Raw genomic sequence first — 25,000 nt, 5'->3', positions numbered from 1 at the left:
CACAGTGACATCGTCACAGCACGGTGACATCATCCACAGCACAGTGACATCGTCACAGCACGGTGACATCATCCACAGCACGGTGACATCGTCACAGCCCGGTGACATCGTCACAGCACGGTGACATCATCTACAGCACGGTGACATCGTCACAGCACGGTGACATCGTCACAGCACAGTGACATAGTCACAGCACGGTGACATCGTCACAGCACGGTGACATCATCCACAGCACGGTGACATCATCCACAGCACAGTGACATCGTCACAGCACGGTGACTGATTGGATTGGATGGAAACATGCAGCCACCCTAAGAACCAATCACAGCAACAGAGCGACCACAGAGAGTAGTGACAGGAAGTAGGAGGGGCCTGTTATGAAATTTTCTCAACTTACTCCCAGCCGGTCACAGCAGATGGCCCCGCCCCTCCCTGAGCCTGGCTCTGCTGGACGTTACTTCCTGTTAAAAGGGAGTTTTTCGTTGTGCTGTCGCACAGCGGCTCATGTGACGTTTTGTGTGTTATTGTCGATCTTTACAACATGAAACACGTGGAGGCGACTGTCGCTGTGCTGCTGTATAAACATCACTGAACTGAGCTGAATAGTAACATTTTAGCAAGATAGCAACATTTTCTGAGGTCACACGCGTGTCCGCCGCAGCGTCATGAAAGCATCATGGCTGTGACAGCATGACAGGAAGTCAACATTCAGCCCGCTGCTCTTTGTCGATTTTAGGTGTCCTCGTTTCGAAGGCGGTCTCGAAGTGATACTCGTAATATCTGTCGAAGGCAGCGCATCTGGAAAACGTCGAGTTTGTTGAGGTCCGCTTTGAGCACCGTCCACGTTTCAGATCCATAGAGCAATATCGGGAGGATCAGCGTCCGGAAAAGGCGGATTTTGGTCGAGATGGAAATATTGGTTCGCTTCCACAAGCTTTAGGGAAGCGAATGCTGCAGTTGAGTGAGCTATTCGACTGTGGATCTCTGCCGTGGAGCCGACCTTCCTTTGCTCGATCAGTGAGTCCAGGTGTTTGAACTGCTGGACTTGCTCTATTTGGACACCGTTGAGGTAGACGTTGGCAGGCGACCCATCTGTTGTCATCTTGTCAGTGTTTATCTTCAAGCCATGTGACTCGGCGGCGCGTGTGACCTTGTATAGAGCGTCCGTGGCTTCGGCACCCGTCACGGTGCCATTTTCATCAAACTGGACTCCGCGTCTGCTCCTGAAGACTTTCCTCATGATGGCGTCGACTACGATGTTGAAGAGCAGCAGTGAGGCGACGGCTCCCTGGCAGACTCCAGTGCGGATGGTGAATTTAGTCGACAGCTCGTTACGGATGCTGTTTGGCTCGATGATCCGTTTCCTGCAGGAGCTTAATGACTTTTGGTGGGATGTGCTCGGTCTCCAGGGCCATCCAAAGTGCTGGCCAATCGATGCAGTCAAATGCGGATCGATCGATGGGGTCGTGGTTTCTGCTGAGAGGGTTTGGAGCTTTGAGCATCATCGACCTCCAGGACAGTGAAGAGGAGGCAGACGTGTCCACAGCTGACACATCGGACCTCGCCGCAGGTCCAGTCTGATGTGGATGGTCTGAGTGCTGCACGGGTTCAGGTGGACGTTACAAGGACGGACGCTGTGACAGCAGCTCTGAGCGGTAGCTCCGCCTCTGTGGGAGGAGACGGCGGCGATGTGCAGGAGACTCCACCTCAGAGATGAGACAGCTTGTTTAATGAAATCCTGTTCATCATCATGAGTGATTGTTAGAGCTAACAGTGTGGTTTTCAGAAACAATTTTATTTTATAGGGTTTCAATTTTAAATTTTTATACATTTTTTGCTGTTTGTATTTAAAATAATCTATTTTAACCAATCCTTGTGTTTATTTTCTGATTTATTTTCTCCTTTCTAAGATCCTACTTTTATTTATCCTGAAACTATTTTGTCCGATTTATTTTTAATAATTATTTTATTTCATTATTTTATCCAATTTTATTCTTGTTTATATAATTTCTGATCTGTATTGTTGGAGGATCGTTACCATAAAATGAACCGATACCTGAATATTTAAAATGTATTTGTGTTTTTTTATTATTGTTATTTTTCAGTGAGTAATTATTTTGCATCCATACGTATTAAATTCTATTATATGTATATATGTGTATGTGCTGGTTTAACTGGTTTTACTGGTTTGTGGTCTGTGCACGCGTCATTAATAACTCCCGTGGTCACTCAGCTGTGGCGACTCTGACCTCAGGTGACCTCTGTTCAGCATGCAGTACGAATAAAGTTTGATTGACTCACAGCCTACATTAATGTCATGTTTCCTGTTGCAGGTTTGAGGCGACAGTGATGCGGGCGAATGACGGCGGTGTGACGATGGCGTGCTGCTGGTTTGAAATTAAAGAGATCTGATTGGACGTTTCCGCCCGGCAGGTGAGCGAACACCTGCAGAGACACCCATTATGTAACCGCGGCGACGCTTCAGCAGCAGTTTGTCCTGCAGAGTCAACTGAAGGAAAGATGGAGAGATGAACACACACACTTCTTTGTCAACTTTGCAGGGTGTTGCTAAGCAACCGAAGGAAATCTGAAACCAGAATAGCGATCTGAAAAAAATCAACAGAATGGAGAGAAAGATGCAGCTTTGCTGTTTCTGTCAGCTTTGCCGTCATGTTGGAACGTGTGGGAGACGAGGGGGAGGAGGGGGAGGAAGGTTTCCATCCAAAGCACAAACACGCTAACAGGAAGTTAGCGAGAAAACCAAATGAGCGCCGTGGTTTTATGAACGCATAACTTTACGTGATGCAGAGGAGCTGATGTCATTAAACACACCTGTCTGAGCTCCCGCACACTAACACGCTCATGTGACCAAGATCCAGACACACAGGTCATGTGATTTAGATATGCAAAGTGGGAGGGGCTTAAAAGCATGAATACCAGCTCGCCATGAGGAGACGCTCAATGTTTGCTTCAGACAAATAATCACAAGCACAACAACGAAGGTTTCACACAGACCGAGCTCGTCCACAAGACGCCACAACTGGATCACGCACACCTGGATCACACACACCTGGATCACGCACACCTGGTTCACACACACCTGGATCACGCACACCTGGATCACACACACCTGGATCACACACACCTGGATCACACACACACACCTGGATCACACACACCTGGATCACACACACACACCTGGATCACACACACCTGGATCACACACACACACCTGGATCACACACACACACCTGGATCACAAACACCTGGATCACACACACACCTGGATCACACACACACCTGGATCACACACACACCTGGATCACACACACACCTGGATCACGCACACCTGGATCACACACACACACCTGGATCACACACACACACCTGGATCACGCACACCTGGATCACACACACCTGGATCACACACACCTGGATCACACACACACACCTGGATCACACACACACACCTGGATCACACACACCTGGATCACACACACCTGGCTCACACACACCTGGATCACACACACCTGGATCACACACACCTGGATCACACACACCCCTGGATCACACACACCTCTGGATCACGCACACCTGGATCACGCACACCTGGCTCACACACACCTGGATCACACACACACACCTGGATCACACACCTCTGGATCACGCACACCTGGATCACACACACACACCTGGATCACACACACCTCTGGATCACGCACACCTGGATCACACACACCTGGCTCACACACACCTGGATCACACACACCTGGATCACACACACACACCTGGATCACACACACCTCTGGATCACGCACACCTGGATCACACACACCTGGATCACACACACCTGGCTCACACACACCTGGATCACACACACCTGGATCACACGCACACCTGGATCACACACACACACCTGGATCACACACCTCTGGATCACACACACACCTGGATCACACACACCTGGATCACACGCACACCTGGATCACACACACACACCTGGATCACACACACCTCTGGATCACGCACACCTGGATCACACACACCTGGCTCACACACACCTGGATCACACACACCTGGATCACACGCACACCTGGATCACACACACACACCTGGATCACACACCTCTGGATCACACACACACCTGGATCACACACACCTGGATCACACGCACACCTGGATCACACACACACACCTGGATCACACACCTCTGGATCACGCACACCTGGATCACGCACACCTGGCTCACACACACCTGGATCACACACACCTGGATCACACACACACCTGGATCACGCACACCTGGATCACACACACACACCTGGATCACACACCTCTGGATCACACACACACCTGGATCACACACACCTGGATCACACGCACACCTGGATCACACACACACACCTGGATCACACACCTCTGGATCACGCACACCTGGATCACGCACACCTGGATCACACACACACACCTGGATCACACACCTCTGGATCACGCACACCTGGATCACGCACACCTGGATCACACACACCTGGATCACACACACCTGGATCACACACACACCTGGATCACACACACCTGGATCACACACCAGGAGTCTGTGGCTCGGGTGTGTGATATGTTAGAGACATGGTCTGTGACTTCCTGCTAAAATCTAAAACTACAAGCTCTCCTAAACCTACTGGGCTTCAACCAGGAAGTGACATCATCATCCTTCATCACTCCCCCAACCTCCTAATATGTCTCTGTGCACAACACTGAGCATGTGTGACATGGACACAACTTGTGAAGTTGAAGTCGTGTGTTAGCTCTCATGCACTCGCAGGGTGTGATGTCACGCCCGTTCACCCGTCAGCAGAGGCCGAGTTTGGGCCTCATGTTGGTTTTAAACCTGAGGTGAAGCTCGACGTCACAGGAAGTTAATAATAATGTAAAAAACATTTTAAACTTTAGCTGCACAACGACTTTACTGCCTCGGAGGGTCTTTGGTTGTGGTGGAGGCTGGGTGGAGGTGTCACTACATATGTATGCATGGCTGATCGTTACACTGAAGGCAGCTTTACTGACAGCTGATTTCTGTCATGGTGAAAAAGAACAAGGTGACGATGGTAAACGGCCTGTATTTGTACAGCGCTTTACACAACATTCACACACTGGTGATGGCAGCTACATCGTAGCCACCGCTGCACTGACAGAGGCTGCCGGACACTGGCGCCACCGGGCCCTCTGACCACCACCAGTAGGCAAACATGGGGTTAGTATCTAGGATATTTGGCATGCAGCCGGAGGCAGCCTGGGATCGAACCACCGACCTTCTGATTAGTGGCTGACCTGCTCTGCCACCTGAGCTACAGCCAGCCACGATGCAGGTGATGCAGGTGATGCAGGTGATGTAGCATGTTTACTCCTCCTCCTCCTCTGACAGTCTGTGACTGATTTCTATGACGTCTCAGGAAACGCCCACTGAATCCACGTCTGTGCACCAGGTGAGCAGCACTGGTTAGCCAGTTAGCCATTAGAAATGGTGTCCTCCAGTCAAACGACACAAACCCCACAGTGACACAAACTAAGAGCTGATGAGGTTTCACACAGGATTTAAGCGAGGTCACACGTTCCTCACTCAGGTACAGGCTAAAGTACTGATTTAGCTTCAGTACTCGAGTAAAACAACAGGTTGCAGCATATATTTGTGGGAAGATGCTGATCGCACCTTTCTCAGGTGTGTTTTTCATCACGTCTTAAACTCGGTCACGTGTCATAATGGAGCAATCAGATTGTGTTTTATTGTTTCTCAGATTAAGGTGATGAGTTTGTGTGCAGTGACAGAATCACCTGCAGTACTGAGCCCGTTTGTACCACAGATACCTGAGGACTGAAGGAGAGTCGTCAGCTGTTTGTACCTCGTTACCTGACAGAGCGCATGCTAATGTTAGCCTGTTAGCGTGGTACTTCTATGTTGGGATCAGGCAGTTTGTATGAATCAGCCGACGTCGTCCATCCAAACAGCCTTTTTTTAAAAGTCACAGGCACACAGGGCTACAGACCAGTTAGCTGTTGCCTGGTAACCGCTGACCAGACACGTTGGTATTCACCAACAGGTTGGCGAGTGGATGCTGGAGGTTTGGTGACGGCTTCGGTCTCTGACAGACTGATGCAGGTTACGGTGAAGCCATCTTGTCTGCAACCTGTTGCTAAGCAGCTGTGAAACTAAAGGATGCAACTGTCTGCTTTCAGAATAAAAGCTGTGCTTCACAGGCTTCAGAAAGCACAGATTTTACTTTGAAGGCGAGCAGGTCCTGGTTTAAAATGTTTCAGCACAGCTCAGTGACTGTCTGCAGACGTGTCGGCGTCTTGGTAAGTATGGATCAGCGTGACTGTGTGAGTCGTAAACTCTGAAATGCCGAGCAGATGAATGAAGACTATTCAAACTATTAGCATGTCCTCACCTCTGGCAGACAGCTTCTTGGTGTTGATGATCTTGGCGGCGTACTCCTGACCCGACAGGACCTTCACGCAGCGCCGCACAACTGAGAACGCTCCCCTGGAAACACGACAGGAGGAACCGATCAGGCAGATAAAGGACACAGCTCATCCTCTCAGAGTGAGAGACCTTCACTTTAAGTGAAGCACGGCTGAAACATGAAGCTAGCATGGAAACCTGCAGTTCCTCTAACGGCCACAGGAGGCAGACTCCATCCTCATAATGAGACCTGAGACGTCACCCTTTGCTTTTTGGTGGAATTGCATCCTTTTGTTTCCAGGTGTGAACATATAAGGAGTACAGCGTGGAGTGATGTCATCAGCTAATGCTAGCTAGCATGGTTATCAGTCTGCATACACAGACGAGGAAAAACTAGGCTTCACAAACTTCCATCTTTTATATACAGTCTGTGGTTTGAAGCCACATCTGTTCATCTCTGAAGAAAGACCAGATACATTATGGGATTGAAGATTTGTTTTTATAACTCAATCAATAATCAATAACAGTAACACTGATGAACGACGATCCTTTTATGGCTGGAAGTGAAGCTGCAGTTTCTGCAGAAAGCTTTCTGTTTCTTATGAAAGCTGCATTCTGCCACCCACCATCACATTATGTAAGAGACCTGGCATTATGTGTGTGTGTCTGTGTCTGTGTGTGTGTGTGTGTGTGTGTGTGTGTGAGAGAGAGAGTGTGTGTGAGTGTGTGCGTGCGCGTGTGTGTGAGAGAGAGAGTGTGTGTGAGTGTGTGCGTGCGCGTGTGTGTGAGAGAGAGAGAGAGAGAGTGCGCGCGCGCGTGTGTGAGAGAGAGAGTGTGTGTGAGTGTGTGTGTGCGTGCGCGCGTGTGTGTGGGCGGTGAGTGGGATGGGGTCAGAAAGGTGTTACACTTCTCCCTCCATCTTTCTCTGCATTCATCAGTCATCTTTACTGATCAGCAGCTTAATCAATAATCAATAAACCATCAGACAGATTGAGTCATTATCTTTGCGTCGTTACAGCCGTTTACAATCATATCCAAACATAAACAGTACACCACCTGTATGACATCATCAGAATAATCATTACTAAAACAACTTTGATTATGATAAAGAAACTTATTTAATAATAATAATTATAATAATAATAACAATAATAATGATAATAATGAGATTTGTCTCATTAAATGTGAATTTCTTAGATCCTGCAGAAAATATAAAGAAAAAATCAAATATTTAAAACATTTTAAATAAAGTTTTATTTGACACATGAGCTAAAAAAAATCAAACAACTTGTGAGAGGCCGGTGGAATAACGATGGAACGTTTAAAGGTTTTTGATTCCTGACATAATTATTAAACATTTCTGATTCGCAGTCTTGGTTTAACAATAACGTGGGGACGAAGACGACCACACTCACTTGCCCAGCTCCTCATACAGCTGATACTCTTCAGTAAAACGAGTGCAGATGACCGTTGCCATGGTGACCCTGTGGGGCGAGGGGTCAGGGAGCTCCCTGTCGTCTTCCTCCGAGGATGATGATGATGGTGATGAAGCCCAAGAGTCAGAGCCGTCTGAGTGTGTTGGAGGGATGAAGAAGAGGAGGCAGAGAGAGAAGAAGAAGCAGAGGTGGCAAAGAGAGAGAGAGAGAGTTTGGCTGCGGACGGAGGTAGAGGAGGAGGAAGAGGAGGAGGAAGATGGAGGGATGATGGAGAGAGCAGTGAGGAAGAGCTGCACCTCTCGTCTCTCTGTGCCGATCTGAGGCTGCGAGAGAGAGGGAGGCTGTGAGAGGCTCGCCCTGACCGCCCACAACCCTGCCAGCCAATCAGAGCGCAGGACACACACACACACACACACACACACACACACAGTCGCTATGGTAACTGCATCCTCGCTGTGAGCATAAAGTAAAAAAGTGAGACATCCAAAAACTGCAGATTAAACTAATAATATATAGTTTAATATCAGTGATACTACTACTAGTAATAATACTACTGTAGCCAGTGGTACTGCAGTACACACAGTACTGTAAATACTGCCACTGCTATACTACATCATGCTTCCTACTACAGGAAGAGTGGTTTGCACCCAGTTTATACTGGGAACAAGACAACCACAGTGAGGAGGTCAGGGTACCCTTGCGGAGGTCAGGGTACCCTTGGGGAGGTCAGGGTACCCTTGCGGAGGTCAGGGTACCCTTGCGGAGGTGGGGGGAATCCCAGGGTATTTCCAGAAACAGCTGATAATAAATCAGCTGATCATTGACTGACAGCGATCAGTGTCTGTGTTTGAGTCCAGCAGTCGGAGGAGCCGACTTCTCCGGTCTCCAGTTTTATTTTTAGCTTTGTTTATCTCCGCTGGGACGAGCTTCCTTCTTCCTGTCACTCATCTTTTCTGCTCGGCTTCCTCCTTTCGAGCCTCCTCGCCTCCTCCTCCTCTCTCTGGGGATAAAGAGCAGGACTGAAGCAGAGCTGATTGGTCAGCAGAGTTCAGGCTGAGCTCGTCTCCAAACCCCGAGAACACGCTGTGAGTGGGTGAAACACCAACCCAGCACCCCTCACAGCACTGGGAGCTCTGGGCTGGTGAGTGAACAGATGTGATGCCATATGGTGGTTTCTGATTGGCTGGTTCCAAAGTAAACTTTAACTGTAATAAGATGACAGCAGCAGCTGTTTGAGTCTGTGATGCTGAAACTTTGTTTGTCCATCCATCCACCCCTTCATCCATCCACCCATCCATCCACCCATCCATCAGTCCATCCACCCCTTTATATCCATCCATCCATCCATCCAACCCTTTATCATCCATCCATCCATCCATCCAACCCTTTATCATCCATCCATCCATCCAACCCTTTATCATCCATCCATCCATCCATCCCTTTATCATCCATCTATCCATCCATCCACCCCTTTATCATCCATCCATCCATCCACCCCTTTATCATTCATCCATCCAGCCACCCCTTTATCATCCATCCATCCATCCACCCCTTTATCATCCATCCATCCATCCATCCACGCCTTCATCCATCCATCCATCCATCCATCCACCCCTTCATCCATCCATCCATCCACCCATCCATCAGTCCATCCCTCCATCCATCCCTTCATCCATCCACCCATCCATCTATCTATCCATCCACCCCTTTATCATCCATCCATCCATCCATCCACCCCTTCATCCATCCATCCATCCACCCATCCATCAGTCCATCCCTCCATCCATCCATCCATCCACCCCTTCATCCATCCATCCATCCACCCCTTTATCATCCATCCATCCATCCACCCCTTTATCATCCATCCATCTATCCATCCCTCCCTTCATCCATTCATCCACCCATCAGTCCATCCCTCCATCCATCCACCCACCAATCCATCCACCCCTTCATCCATCCTTGGACTGGTTCTTATATAGCGCTTTTCTACTCTGTCCGAGCACTCAATACAGCTAATTCATTCACCCAATCACACCCATTCACACAAGCACTTCTAAGCTTAAGTGCTAAGTATCTAACATTCATACACATTCACACTCCGATGGCTGCATCGGAGAGCAACATGGGGTTAGTATCTTGCCCAAGGATATTTGGCATGCAGACTGGAGCAGCCTGGGATTGAACCACTAACCTTCTGGTTAGTGGCTGATCCGCTCTGCCACCTGAGCTACAGCCACCCCATCCATCCATCAATCCACCCCTTCATCCATCCATCCACCCACCCATCCATCCGTCCTTCCATCCATCCACCCACCCATCCATCCGTCCATCCCTCCATCCCTCCATCCATCCACCCCTTCATCCATCCATCCACCCACCCATCCATCAGCCCTTCCATCCATCCATCCATCCATCCACCCATCCATCCATCAGTCCATCCCTCCATCCATCCATCCACCCACCCATCCATCCATCAGTCCTTCCATCCATCCACCCACCCATCCATCAGTCCTTCCATCCATCCATCCACCCATCCATCAGTCCATCCCTCCATCCATCCATCCACCCCTTCATCCATCCATCCACCCACCCACCCATCCATCCATCCACCCACCCATCAGTCCATCCATCAGTCCATCCCTCCATCCATCCACCGCTTCATCCATCCATCCATCCACACACCCATCCGTCCATCCATCCACCAACCCATCCATCCATCCATCCATCCATCCATGCATCCACCCATCCATCCCTCCAGCCATCATTTCATCCATGAATCCATGCATCCATCCATCAGACAGATTAAGTCTGGGTTTAATCCGATGAGCAGAAGAGACCCTCCAACAGGATGAGAGCAGAGAGTCTTCAGCGTTTAACACTGTGGAAGCTGTGCTGTATGATCACAGTTTTAAACAATTTCTCTTCTGAGCTGAGAAGTTCACACCAGTGAGACATTAAAGACTCATTACTGCTGCCAGTAGCTCAAACAGGCGTCTCACTGAAATCAGATTACATTATTTAGTTTGAGTAAATGTTATATTGTTGTGAAAAGGCCTTCGATGTGGCTCGTTTCTCAGCGTGGCCTCAGACTGACAGTTCCAGGGTTCTGTGGGTTAGCAGTTAAATGGCCTGTATTTATATAGCGCTTTACTAGTCCCTAAGGACCCCAAAGCGCTTTACATATCCAGTCATCCACACATTCACACACGCATTCACACACTGGTGATGGCAGCTAGATTGTAGCCACAGCCACCCTGGGGCGCACTGTTAATGAGGAGTAAACACAAAGACTTCATGCTCATCAGCTTCTGCTGTTGCCTGCTCACTTCTCTTCTTGGGCTCACGTCTGATTGGCTGAAGATCGGCTACATCAACCTCCAGGCTCCCGTACCTGCTGGAGCTCCCGGGCTGGTTTGTCACCGTGTCTATGTGAAGTTCTGCTGTGGGTGTTGTCCTCTGCTGCCCCCTGCTGGTTTGATTTCTGCACACCTGCTGCTGATCTGTAGTCCTCTCAGAATAAACATAATCAGTTAGTATATCAAAGTAAAACATGTCTCTGTCCTGAGTGGAAATAAAAGCAGGTTTTAATCTGGCTCACTGAATCTATGCAGAGCAGCATTCTGTTTATGTGGCTTACAATGAAAATGTATTATTACAAAATAAATAAAAACACATTTCCCAGGGGCCTCCTGCAGTCAGACACGTGTTTTTACATAAAAGAGCTCACCTGCTTGCTCAGGTGTGAGTGGGCTGGCTTAGTGTCAGCAGTGTGGGTGTGGGGAGCTGTGAGTGGGACAGCTGAGCCTGAGGTGTGATCTGTGTGGCAGCAGGTCACAGGTACACGTGTCAGCAACACACACACATTACTTCCGTTACAGATGAAGTGAGCTAGTTAACACTGGGGCTGTGTCCCATCAGCCTTCTCTGTGAACTTCCTGCTCCAAGATCTGAGCGCGCTCACATCAAGGGGATCGACTGAGCCCCGCCTCCCCCAGTCACAGCCGTTATCAGAGGAACATGTGTGTGATGGCTGCACTTACAGCCACACAGGGGTAATATCACCATGTTAGTGTAGAGGCTTATACATAACACTGCATTCACATTTGTCTTTCTTTAAATATAGGAATTAATTTACAGGACAATGAACTGGTTTTGGTTTAGAATTCATTCACGTATCACATAACACTGCATTCTAAAATAAGTGCGCACATTTCAGTTTACACTGTTATGTGTGATTAATCTTTGTTTTCTGACTTACCTTAGTTGCAGCTGCTCCAGCCCCTTGATTGAGGAGCCAAGAGGTGGAAAAGGGGCGGAGCAAGCCTTGATGGAAAACTGCAGATTGGCTCATTCCATAACTCGGGAGCCAGGGCGATCGTGGCTCAAAGAGTCGGCAGTTTGTCTTGTAACCGGAAGGTTGCCGGTTCGAGCCCAGGCTCGGACAGTCTCGGTCGTTGTGTCCTTGGGCAAGACACTTCACCTCCCGCCTACTGGTGTTGGCCGGAGGGGCCGATGGCGCAATATGGCAGCCTCGCTTCTGTCAGTCTGCAGGGCAGCTGTGGCTACAACTGTAGCTGCCTCCACCAGTGTGTGAATGTGAGAGTGAATGAATAGTGGCATTGTAAAGCGCTTTGAGGGTCTCGAAAAGCGCTTTATAAATGCAATCCATTATTATCATGGGGGGGGATTGGAGTTCATGATGTTAGTTTCAGTTGGGTTTTGTGTGTTTTACTCCTTTTTGTGGGCTGATCAGCCAATATTTATTTATGGGCCCAAGATTTTGAATCTTTTTGCAGGACTGAACTATTATGTTTTGGGGTTTTTAAAAAATCTCTTCTTTCTGGACTTTAACCTGTGGCTACGTTTCCTTCGCTGCTCGGTGTGACGATGTCACACAGATAAAATAAGGCTGTGATCATCACAGCGCTCTGTAACCTGTGCTTAGTTACCATGGTGAACTAGCAGGTACACTGTAGGCTCATTAACCTCACACCTCTGGTCAGGCCAGCTTCATCTATCATCGGTCAGGGTCAGAGGTCACAGGGAGTTATTGACTCCATTGGTCAATCCAGGATTTATTAATGTAGCTACAAGTGAGTCGGCAGGAGGGCTGCAGGCAGCATCGACCAATCAGGAACCCGGACAGGATGACAGCGAGAGCTCGTCACAGCCTGGTCCACCTCATCATGAGACCAGCTCTGCTCTCCACCGCAGCCCTGAGAGCGAGCACGCGTCCGCCCAGGATCATGTCCTATTATTACAGGTAATACCACACGTAACCACACATATCCTTTAAAATCCTGCTGCGGCCGACAGGAACACGGCTCGAGTAAAGTTCCTCTAAACTGATCATCAAACACAAGCGCTCTGGCTGTCTGACCTCTGAGGCTTCAGGGAATGATGTCATTTTCCAGAGATCTGATTGGTTAGTTGGAGGTGATCTTTAATGCCATTTTTGGATTACATGTCACAGTAAACACAGTCCTAACAAACCTCAGCTGTCCTGTGGACTCTGTCTGAAGATGTTTGACCTTTCCTCTGACAGGGCAGTGACATACCTGGGGCCAGGTGGGACCCGGGTAACGTGGGACCACCAGCGTTTAGAACTGAAGAAGCCTTTCAGAGGACGGGTTAAATATCTTCAAGAACCTACAAATTAAAAAAAGTCCAGTTCCTATCAGGTAGTCTCACCATGACCCAGGTGACCTCCACAGGTGGGTGACCGGGGACCTCCGCAGGTGGGTGACCGGGGACCTCCGCAGGTGGGTGACCGGGGACCTCCGCAGGTGGGTGACCGGGGACCTCCGCAGGTGGGTGACCGGGGACCTCCGCAGGTGGGTGACCGGGGACCTCCACAGGTGGGTGACCGAGCTCAGACCTAAACTTAGAAACTAATGACACTTTTATACCCGATGTCGGTGGTTCTGGATCAGGAAACGGGGACTCTGATGGAGAGTCAGTCATTGAGCATTAAAGAGGCTGACACAGATCGAGGACAGAAACCAGATTTATTCTCACATCAGACAGAAACAGGATCCACCTGATCAGGACCCGACACTCATCCTGAAACCAGGTTTCACTGGGCTGGACTCGAGCCCAGAAAGATGCCAGAGAAACAGAACCGTGGCAGGGTGCTACAGTGGGGGGAGGAGCTTCAGCAGCAGAATCAGGGGCGACTTTGTTTACGGTCCAAAGTTCCCAATACAGTCCAGGAAGATTAAGTTCAAAATCCCAAAATATCAAGATTACCAGGCTTAGCGCTGGGAGGGGCCAAAGTTTTTTAAGTACATGATGGTGAGAATTAAAGCAGCAAATCCTGGTGAAAGTTTGTCAAGAGAGGAGTCCTGGACAGTTAGGACTCAGAGACGGGGTCCTGGACTGGTTCTACGGGGTCCTGGACTGGTTCTACGGGGTCCTGGACTGGTTCTACAGGGTTCTGGACTGGTTCTATGGGGTTCTGGACTGGTTCTACAGGGTTCTGGACTGGTTCTGCTGAGTCTGGTTCTTCCTCCTTCTGGACTAGTTGTAAAGACTGCTGGAGTTCTCCAGGTTCCTTGACCGGTTCTCGGACAGGTTCTGCGGAGTCCTCGACCGGCCCTCTCACTTTCTGAAGGGGTTCTAGCAGTTCTGGACTCAGATTTCGGGTTTCAGCAATGAGTCGTTTGACACCAACCATCCATTGGCTAACCTCAGTCACATGGTCAACCATAAGAGAGCGATGGATGTCATCAGCCGCGTCCCAGCGACCCTTCTGTAACTCTGAGAGACAAACAGACCAGCACACAGGTGAGTGAGCACACAGGTGAGTGAGCACACAGGTGTGCAGTGAGACACCTTACCCGCAGACAGGGTGTCCATGCGCCTCCTGACAGGCAGGCTCAGTCTACCCGACCTCCAGCTGTCCTCCATCAGGTGAAGGCGCTTTGCCACTTCATTACACACCTGAGCCTGCACACAGGTCAAAGGTCGCTCTGAGTTAAACACATTTTTGTGTTAACAGAAAAGGAAATGACTCGTTGGCCTCTCGGTGGCCCAACCTGGTACTGCAGGTGAGACTGTGACGCTCAGAGGTGATTTGAAATATCTGGTTATTTCTCTGATGAAGATAACGGCTGTATCCCAACTCAGGGTTAAGGACGATTACATCACAGCGTCGTGACGAAGGCTGTCCCAATTCAAAGGCTGCTCGAAATGCGTCCTTCATTTCCCTGAATATTAAGGACGTGGCGGTGTAGACAGAACAATATTTGTCTCTTATATATAATACATCTATATATACACTGTCACAGATACTTGTCTTTGAGTGAAGATTTAAGGTGATAGGACATAAATAACTGCAACTTGAATCTTTGACCCAGAGTTCAAGCTCACTGCTGTAATAACTAATAATGATTAATATAATAACTATAATATTGTCCATATTATATTTACATTACCACAGTGAGATGACTTTAGTCTCATGAACAACATCAGCTGATTGTTATTTACTAGCTAATCTTAAATGACTGTTCAGTACAGAAATCATGTTTTACAGTCCTGTGGTCTCAGCCTCAGATACTCATTAAACCACACAGACGAACAAAAGATTTTCTCCTTCATTTCTGTCAAACAAAGCTGTATAAAACGTTTCCAGCTGTTAGTATCATGGTTGCTAGGCAACCTGGGCAGCGCGACGGAGGCTAGACCGTCCCATTTCACAAGCCTCGCACTTCCGGCCTTAGCGGTCTTTAAGTACGCGGCCCTTGAGGACCGTTGAGGCTGCAGACCCTGAATTGGGACACAGCCATAGTTTTAGCTCAGGGTCAAAGGTCACTTTGTGCTACAGTAACATTCACTGCGACGTGGTGGCGCCCCCTGCTGATGTAATATGTAGAGACTGACAGACCACGTGACTTTCGCGCATTGCATGCTGGGAACTCGTGGCAAAACAATCCAAGTACTGCATCAAACGCAAAACGTTCTTTCTCCGGTTCCAAAACCTTCTTGCTTTTTCTTTGCCCCCCAAAAAAGTTCTGTACAAAACGAAGGAGAACAATGCCGGTCCGTACAAAGACAGACTTGATGAAAAGTCAAAGAAAAGATACGAGGAAAAAATCAAAGGAGTGAAAGGTTTATACCCTTACAGCACACAGAGTGGACAAAATACGTTAGCGTGCTGCCCAACTTTCACCACCACATATTTATAATCATACGTTCTTGGAGTGAGTGCATACACTCATGAAGTTCAGTAACTTCAGGTCACTGCAACAAGCCCCGGTACAGTTTACTGACGGATGGGTACAGGAGCTTGAAATGCACCGTGTAGAACAAAGACCATCGTACGTATCATAAGTTTACCAGTCTCACAAATCGTCTTCATAAATACACAGTCGTTAACCGTTTATTAACAGGACCTTTGAGCTCAACGGTAATTAATTAGTGGTGGAAATAATTTCTGGTTCATCACAGAAATGTAGCAGTGACAATAATATTGTATGCTGTAATCGTACTGGGCAATTAGTGATACAAAACAACAGTTTTACCCTGTGAGTAAAAGTACATGTTTTTGTCAATGTACCATGATAATAACAGAAGCGAAACGCAATATTGTCTCAGGACAATTCACTATTTATGCACAATAAACAAAGGAGCATAGCGCCACAATTTCTGTTCAGCGCCAGACTTGCTTGTAACCTATATCACCAGTTATGTTAAGAAAAATGACGTATTAACTACAACAGAAGACTGACCTTTGTGGAAATGCTTGGAGCAGACTAACCTGTGAGCTGGACGTTATATTTGGTCTTTGAATGGCTGCAATCCAGGCCATCCGTCGCCTCTTTGTTACTACGGAAACATGGCTCGAACAATTTCTCTTCAACGACGTAATCTGATAACAACGATCTCTTTACCGTCGGCTTCCCGTGGCTGTCATGTGACCGGCTATTGCAGCTAATAACACAACAGCTTCTTGACATCTTTGTGTTTCTTTTTATTGCTGTGACTGATTTCAATTGAAAGCCTGCACGTGCTAGTACCTCTCGCCACGAGTTCCCAGAATCCTTTGCGGTTTTACCCCTGAATGACGTCACATTTTGAACTCACTTTCACAGCGCGTCTGCAGGCAGCGAGCGCTCCGTTCAGCACCGACATCACGCCCTCAACTTCAGGCTCACTCTCTGATTGGCTGATCGCAGCCTCTCTCTTCGTCCTCATTTGCCCCAGATGAGGAGGGGGCGTTGCCACGGCACCAGGTGGAGGTCCAGCTGGGAGAAACCAAACAACAAATGTCTCAGCTGTCAGGCGTAAACTCACCATCTCATTAGAAACCTTTCTTACCTGGGTTGAGTAGAGGCGGAGCTACAGCACAGGGAGGTGGTGCGAGAGGGTTGGAGGAGGGAGGGGCTGCAGGTGGGGCTCCTGCACCTGTAGGTGAAGGTCATTATTAAGTATGCGGTTGTAGTTGTTAGCAGCAGGTGGATCAGCTGACTGTTAGTGACGTCCAGCTGTTCAGGTTGTTTTATTGCTTTAATTCATTTATTATCAACAATATAAAATTATGGACAAAATGAAATACTGATGTGCTTTTATTTATTCACTCCACATAAAATGTAAAAAATAAATGATAAAATACAAAAACCAACTATTTATAATTCTACTGTTAACTATTTAACAACACGAAACACTGCAAACCACAACACAACACAATATGAATGAAAATATGCAAAACAAAAAGCAGACGTTCTCTGTCACACAGGCCTGCGAGTGTGTTCCTGTTTGGATTTGCATTCATAGGATTCAGTGCATGAATAAACTTTCTGAATCCTTTAACATCCGCAAATGAAAATAGTTGGAAACCATGTGCAGTCATGTTTGTCTGTATCAGCTCAGCTGTGTCGTGCTGGGTCACAGACGTCTGCAAACATAGAGCTCTGGGTTGGTTCAGGGTTGTGGTGCAGCTGCAGACACACTGGCACCTCAGCTGACGGTGTTTTATCCCCCCCCCTGCACTGATGGGTGGACGGTTGTCAGGAGGCTGTGCAGGTTGTTGTGCAGCTCTGTGTGACAGTGTCTGCTTGCAGACTCACACTCTGCCTTTGTGTGTCAGTAAAACTGAAACGGGTCCAGATTTTGCTTCTTGTCTTGTGTCACTCATGTTCGACCTTTCTAATGTCACCATGTCGTCTCTTGTTGTTGCCCCGGCTCTCTCTCTCCCTCCCGCTCTGCTCCTGTGCTACTGCGAGTGTAACTACCGCCCCTCCCCCCTCTGCTCACCACAAACACAAGGCTCACGTGCGGCGTGAAGCGAAAAAAAACACGGCTCCCAATAAGAGCCGTTTGGTTATCGACCGACACATCACTACTGCTCGTACCTGAGGTCGGCGCTGGAGGCGGTCTCTTGTTGAGGAGGTTCCTCTGTGGTCCGTGGTTCATCTGAAGGCCATAGGAGAACTGAGGGGGGTCGTTCCAGCCCCGCTCCTGGTTACCTGCTCAAAGAGTTGGGAGTTTTACACCAGCTCTAAACGCTCCTCAGTAAGAGCTGCACGCAGTCACGTCTGCTCCACTGCTCCCCGTACAAATGTTTCCTGAAACACCTGAAGGGCCGCGCTCACGCCGCTTTCTACTTAATAGAATTAAAAATGGAGTCTGAACAACAGCGAGGAGCGTTTCTATTTTGAGAACACTACCGACGGCAGGGACCTGACAGTCTGCAGAATTCAGATAAAGAAGTGGTCCTTCCACCCGGGATGGGATGGTGTGAGGTTCAGGGACATCACTCACATCATGCAGGAGAAGGTTTGTGTCGTTACTGTGGCTGATTATTGATCCCCTCACTAGTCACATGATCCATCCTCTAATTTAAAGCACACTGGGATCAATATCTCAGTTTGCCCTGTGACAGATGGCTGAAGCTGTTCATGTGATCAATGAGCCTCATCAGTCAGACAGAAACACACCATCTGATGCCACGTAATCAATAACTGATCAACGAGGGAAAGCAGCTCTGTAATTTAAAAACAGCAACACTAACGTCGTCCACATGTGTGTAAACATAAGAAGGTCAGTCAGGTCGTTTATCGCCGTCACTGATCACGTGATTTCCGCTATAACCTGATCAGGACTTTCAGTTTGTGGAAACATCAAATGAAACTCCTGTTTGCACCTGAATGATGAACATCTGGTGGATGACTCGTGAGCCGAACATAAATACTTACACTCAGGATTAAGAAACACGAACATTTACAGGTATCAGGTGTGTTAGCTGGCTAAAGCTTCCGCGAAATGTAAAACTAACAGGTTTTTGAATGAGGTTCGTCTCGTCTTTCTTTCCACTGTCTCTGATGTTAGATAAACAGACTCCCTTCGGAGTCAGCTGACCACATGACTCAGTCTGGCACTACCTGGCTCTCAGGTGACTCTGTTCCAGCTGAGCAGGCGGACTCGTTTACGTGTCCAGCGAGTCCAACCAAACTCCGGTTCATCATTCTGAACACGAAGACTCCACTCATAGAGAAATCAGCTACAAACGGCATGTTTAAATCAGACATACATTCAAATGTAACCTTACACGTACTCATACAAGTCGCAACAGTCCGTTACCCTTAAATAAAACACTAATTAAACCTCCATTTCTATTTTATGGATTGTTTGCTGGCCGAATGTTGAATAACAACCCAATAACTGGTACCTGACACAGATTATGTTTACACACTATTTATTTACTGCCTGGAGTCCTAAAAACTTTAAATTCACAGATTTGTGAATGAAGTTCGTCACTGTGTTCTGTTAATAGGCGACGACTCCAGAGAGGAGAGCAGATCGTTACCGGGCACGACGCCGTTCATTAACATTAATCTTCATGGAGGCAGAGCCGCTCTGTGCCGGGAGGAGGAAACTCACCGGGTTTAACGTACATGTCCTCCATGTTGGAGTCCAGAGAGCAGCGGCGGGAAGCTGGGCTAAGCTAACCGGGAGGCTAATCCACCGAGCTAAACAGGGACCGAAGCTCCGGGGCAACTTTGGTCCAAATTAAACTTAAAGTAAAGCGACACAGAGTCCTGCTGTGGACGGGACACGCCGGGCCCGGGTCAGACTACACGGGGAACGGTTTCCGGTCCAGCTTCAAAATAAATGTTTCTTGAAACGTTTATTTATTTTATATTTTTCTAATATCACTCTGAATAAATATTATAGCATTTACACAGACCAATATTAGAAAGGATATGCATTTTTATATGTATTTTTTCTTGTTCAAGGAGAGATAAATGTGCAAAAACAGAGAAAACTCTTCTGTCACCACTGAATTATTGGAATAAAATAAATTGCTCCATATAAAATAATAATCTATGATAAAATAATAAAAATATAACATTTAACAATAACATTATACAATAACTGAGTTACTTAAGTGAGTAAATATACATGTTTTCTGATTATGACAAGCAAACAAAGAAACAAGATGGTTTCTTAGAGTTAATAATTTATAAATGTTAGTAAAAGCCCAGAAACTAGAAAATAAAATAAACGATTATGGTGTTGCGTTTAAACGTGTTCTTACGTTTAATGTTAAGGCTTTTACTTTGAAAAGGAAATGGTTTTGTATCTTGAAATTTCTCGAGCTTCACGAACTCCCAGCATTACAAACATTTCCGGGACACGTGGCCGCTGTGTCACAGATATGATGACGTAGTGAGACACGCAGTGAGCCTGAAATAAAGAGAGAGCGAGACTGTAAACAAACTAATGAACCTGGATGCAGTCATTAGTTGATCTCTGGAGTATTTTATTGTGAAAGTCAAACTAATAACCGTGTAGCTGCTCCCGTTAGTGAAGTGAAAAGTGAAATTTGATCCAGGAAATAGAGGTTCAACTCCACAACTTTCTCACCTGAAGTTCCTCATCAGTTACAGTCTCTGTACTCGACCCCACCGACCTGTCACATCTGTGTCACACCTCTTAGAGCCACTGATAATTAATATTTATAATCTTTCATTTCTCAGCAGATGATTTGAAAACAAACAAAATGAATTTCCTGTCACCATATCTAACGGTCAAAGTGTTTCAGTTAGCAGTAATCACTCCAGTCAGGGGTTCCTCTGGGTTCTGTCCTCGGTCCACTGCTCTTTAGCCTCTACATGCTCCCACTTGGTACAATCATAAAGAACCACAACATCTCCTGCTCCGTGCAGATGATCTGATGATCTGACCTCTGTCAGCTGCACTCATGACATTAACTGCTGAATGTCTAAAACCAGGCAGAGATACTTGTTCGTATTTACTCGTAGCTGAGTGTGAAACAGTGGGAATGAGAATCAGACCCCCAAATCTGAGGCACGGATGACTTCCTGCCATACGTGGAGGAGTATTAACCTCTGTCTCTCTTCCACAGCATGTCTTTATCCTGTCTTCCTTCTCTCACCCCAACCAATCACAGCAGATGGCCCCGCCCCTCCCTGAGCCTGGTTCTGTCTGAGGTTTCTTCCTGTTAAAAGGGAGTTTTTCCTTCCCACTGTCACCAAAGTGCTGCTCATAGGGGGTCATATGATTGTTGGGTTTTTCTCTGTATCTATTATTGTAGGATCTACGTTACAATATGTGCCTCGAGTTGACTGTTTACAGACATCGTGTGAACACGACCGCAGTAGTAACACTGAGTTTTTTACAGTGAAGGGTGAGATAGGAGAGGGAGGGGAGTGATGACATCAGCAGGAGGAGGAGAGTCAGGGAGAGGGAGGACAGGGAGGAGAGGAGGACAAGCAGCATCGTTTATCAGGCAGAGAGGAGGGAGAGAGAGGGAGAGACAAACGCTGGGCAAGCACAAAGGAGGAGAAGAAGAAGACTGATGGTGTCGTCGGAGAGCGCGACAGCCGGAGGAACGAGAGACACTGAGAAAGACTGACAGACAGAGAGAGAGAGAGAGAGGCGAGCGGGAGACGTTAACAACCGTCCTCTGGGCCCGTGTGTATGTGTGTGTTGGTGATCAGCTGATTGGAACACACGCATTGGAGGGCGGAGCCATGATGGGCAAGGACTACATGTTGGCCATCATTATAGTCAACTATGATGGTAAGACACACACAATCACACATACATGCAAACAGGGGTCCTGGTGATGCTGCTGCCTGACCAGGACCTGCTAACGTGTTTGTCCACACTGTAGCTGCAGCCTGTTAGCATAACCTCATGACCTCTGACCTTTTAGCTTCACTGCTCTGACTCATGATTCTAAACTTGTTAGCTTGTGTTCGTTGTGTTAGCATGTTGTCATGATTGAACCTTTGAGCTTTAGCTTCAGTCTGCATCAGTACATGTGTGTAGCCAGCAGGTGCACCTTTCACACAGCATCCAGCTGCAGCAGATAACATCTGTCAGCACAGCCATCACTGTAGTTAAGCTGTCAAATGTATAAACAGAAATATTACTGGACGCAGAGAGGGCTACACAGGTTCACAGATATTTAAGAACATTTGTTGTTATTTTGGGGTCTGTTAGCATGATACCATGTGTTAGCATTAGCCTACTAAAGTGGATTCACAGCTCTAGAGTTTGTTTGTGTGGCTCCACTGAAGCATTTGGATATATAACCTACATGCTCACTTTAAGTCTCCCAGCTAACCAACATACGAGTGCTGATTGGAGTAAAGGAACAAAATAAGCAGAAATAGTCTTCAGTGTTTTTATTGTTAATGCAACCTTTTTTGTTAGCTACTGGCTAACTGCCTGAGCTTCTGGTGTTCGGGGTCATCATTAGGCCCAAAAACATTTTAGAGAGGGACACAACAAAGTCTAAAGAAGGACGGTGGTGTTTGTCCTCCATCACTCGTCTTTTAAAGGGTCATTATGAGCTAAAGCGCCGCTGCAGTCGCACACAGGACGCTCAGGTCACAGCCTGTGAAGTCAGCTGTTTGTATCCAGGGCTGGATTAGACTCAGAGCTGCCATCATTTCTCTTATATATGCAGCGTTGGGAAGGTTACTTTTGAAATGTATTCCCCTACAGATTACAGATTACATAATCCAAAAAGTATTTTGTAACATATTCTGTTACTTTACTCAATGAGAGTAACTATTCTGAATGCTTTGTATTACTTAATATATTATCGTGCTTTTTACAGCTACATGAATGAACTATTGCTGTGATTTATTACTGTTACTGAAGGTTACTCTCCACACCAACACAACTAGATGTTTAAATCTGAATATAAATGAGTAACAGTAGGTGGACATTAGGTAAAGCTGCACTTTCTGCAGTGATCTCGTGTAGAAAACTATTCGTATATAAAACAGGTCCGCGGCTCCGAACCGTAGTAAAGGGACCTCTGGCTAACACGTCGGGTTTGTGTCGGCTCGTAGCTGAAAACTAGCTTTACTTTGTTGTCTGGGTCGACTTTGCTAGCGTATCTCATTCGTTGTTACTGTCTCAGTCCTCCATCAGCCCTGAACCAGCAGAAGCTCAACGTTCAGCTTCAACATGAACATTTATGAGACAAACCTTTGAGTTCATGCTCAGGAGGCGTCTCTCTCTGTTTGGGGAAACAGACTAAAATAAAGGTTTGGATGAGCGTGACTTTAAACTTTCAGCTTAATCTGAAACACGTGTGATTATATACCAGGAGTATTAAATCCCCACATGACTGACTGTAAGCGTCTCTGTGTCTGTGTATAAACTCCCAATCACAGCTAACTGTTGTCTAACGCTGCCGTGGGAACGACTTTCAGGCTGTAGCTCTGCTGGTCAGCAGCCTGGCCCCGCCTCCCCGCCTCAGGCTGATCGTATCCTTGTCTTTTAATCAGCCCATTCAGCGTCTCGTGTCTCGGAGCTCTTATTAATTATTCACAGCTTCTCCGGTTTCCTCTCTTCCTCTAACGCAGAGTGACCTCCGATCACCGTCGGCCTCTCCTGTTGTAGCTTTTACAGATATATCAGGAATAAAACAGGAACATTCGGAGCTCAGAGAGTCAGCAGTGTGTTAGCAGAGCAGCAGGACTGAAGGACACAAGGTGGTGGACGTGTCCGTGCTCGGGGACAGCTCATAGAAACATACAAACTTCAGGCTCATGATTCTCCAGAATAACCCAGGAGCCTGCAGGAACCAGAGAAGCAGCTCGTTCAGAAAACGTTTCAGATCCACGGACGCACATCTGAACATCGGTGACTCAGTGCAGAGAGCAGCCAATCACAGAGCGTTCAGCTGCCTGTAAAAGGACGCTTTCATTAACCGTGAGCTGCTAAATGTGTCTATACATAAATGCAACAGCTCACTTTATTTAAAATGATTATAAGTGCCGCTGCTTTAAGTGAACAGATGCAGTTGTGATGTGTCAGCGCTGACTGAGCGTGCATGGACGTGTCCTCTGCAGAGGACAGCAGTGCTGATGCCCCGGGATCGATACCTGATCTGATGATGGGCAGAGCGGGGCTTTAACCCCCTCAGACCCGAACTCTTCCACTGCAGCATTTTTGATTTCTCTTTGATATTTGGGCTGATTGGGGCCCGATGAATGTAAAAACAAAGAATTACCTGATTTTATTTTTAAGAAAAAGAGCCACATCTGAGCATATTTGTTTAAAATTTCGATATAACAGGAGCAACATAATGTCCTCGTAAGTGGACATCAGGCCCTTGTAGAGCAAAATTGAGTATTTTGGTCTAAATAACCCAAAATGTGACGTCCACACATGTGGACGCAGGTCCTGGGAGGTGAAAGCAGCTGTGAGGTGATGGATGTCTGAGCTCAGTTTGTGGACTCAAAGCTGGAGCTGACAGTGAGCAGCATGTTTCAGATAGAGCTGCACACAAAATGAATGTTTGACTGGACTCTGCACATCTGAAAGAAGTTTGACAACACGATTAGAGATGAGTGCAGTAATGGGATTACTTTGGCTAGTGCTTTATTTGAACCCTGACTCGCATTTATGGATGGAGTAACACTCATCATCATCATCATCATCACGGGGTACTAGTTGGTTTAAACAGAAGACTAAAATAATTTAAGAATGTTTAAGATTTTGTAAAATCTTCAACGAGGGTTTTCAAACTCAAAGTAAACTTTATTGTCATCTCTGCCATGTACAGACGACGAGGCTCCAGGTCCATACAGTGCACAAGAACAACATATAGGAAGAG

At 47.2% G+C, this 25,000-nt stretch overlaps 3 protein-coding genes and 1 pseudogene across 7 annotated transcripts in view; 1 reads left to right on the top strand and 3 right to left on the bottom strand.

The window, feature by feature from the left end:
- LOC146510672 (uncharacterized) overlaps positions 1-3,985 on the bottom strand; it is a 7,523-nt pseudogene extending 3,538 nt beyond the window's left edge.
- Positions 1-8,290, bottom strand: part of camk2a (calcium/calmodulin-dependent protein kinase II alpha) — a 40,678-nt gene extending 32,388 nt beyond the window's left edge. Inside the window, exons 1-2 of one of the 2 annotated variants that reach the window (XM_085175043.1) lie at positions 7,873-8,290; positions 6,444-6,538 (exon numbers count right to left, since the gene is read on the bottom strand). In XM_085175043.1, the coding sequence (XP_085031169.1) occupies positions 6,444-6,538; positions 7,873-7,934 (157 nt within the window). In that variant the 5' untranslated portion in view covers positions 7,935-8,290. The remainder of the gene's footprint in view (positions 1-6,443; positions 6,539-7,872) is intronic. The other variant, XM_085175042.1, reaches the window with a different exon arrangement.
- A 5,592-nt stretch (positions 8,291-13,882) lies between these two features.
- sra1 (steroid receptor RNA activator 1) lies at positions 13,883-19,980 on the bottom strand. 2 transcript variants are annotated; one of them, XM_085175080.1, is made up of 7 exons: positions 19,774-19,980; positions 18,246-18,359; positions 17,212-17,298; positions 16,978-17,138; positions 14,733-14,841; positions 14,385-14,652; positions 13,883-14,342 (listed from the first exon to the last, which is right to left on the bottom strand). In XM_085175080.1, exons 1-7 carry the CDS (start codon positions 19,796-19,798, stop codon positions 14,246-14,248), a joined length of 861 nt encoding a protein of 286 aa, XP_085031206.1. In that variant the 5' UTR covers positions 19,799-19,980; the 3' UTR covers positions 13,883-14,245. The 2 variants fall into 2 exon arrangements, with proteins under 2 accessions (XP_085031206.1, XP_085031203.1); XM_085175077.1 differs by having other exon boundaries at positions 13,883-14,652.
- A 1,597-nt stretch (positions 19,981-21,577) lies between these two features.
- The window catches only part of apbb3 (amyloid beta (A4) precursor protein-binding, family B, member 3), a 9,910-nt gene continuing 6,487 nt past the window's right edge, over positions 21,578-25,000 (top strand). For 2 of the 3 annotated variants that reach the window (XM_085175041.1, XM_085175039.1), the window contains exon 1: positions 21,579-21,939. In XM_085175041.1, the coding sequence (XP_085031167.1) occupies positions 21,891-21,939 (49 nt within the window). In that variant the 5' untranslated portion in view covers positions 21,579-21,890. Of the gene's footprint in view, positions 21,940-25,000 lie in introns of all 3 variants that reach the window. The other variant, XM_085175040.1, reaches the window with a different exon arrangement.

Source organism: Neolamprologus multifasciatus, chromosome 10, assembly GCF_963576455.1.
Source record: "Neolamprologus multifasciatus chromosome 10, fNeoMul1.2, whole genome shotgun sequence".
Taxonomy (NCBI): domain Eukaryota; kingdom Metazoa; phylum Chordata; class Actinopteri; order Cichliformes; family Cichlidae; genus Neolamprologus; species Neolamprologus multifasciatus.
This window is presented reverse-complemented; position numbering and strand designations above follow the sequence as displayed.

Excerpts from the sequence above, each read along its gene's own strand:
- sra1 (XM_085175077.1), bottom strand. The coding sequence starts at position 19,798 with ATGGAGGACATGTACGTTAAACCCG. Across the intron at positions 17,139-17,211 it reads TCCGCCTCTACTCAACCCAG|CTGGACCTCCACCTGGTGCC; the intron begins GTAAGAAAGGTT and ends GGTTTCTCCCAG. Across the intron at positions 14,653-14,732 it reads CATGGACACCCTGTCTGCGG|AGTTACAGAAGGGTCGCTGG; the intron begins GTAAGGTGTCTC and ends TTTGTCTCTCAG.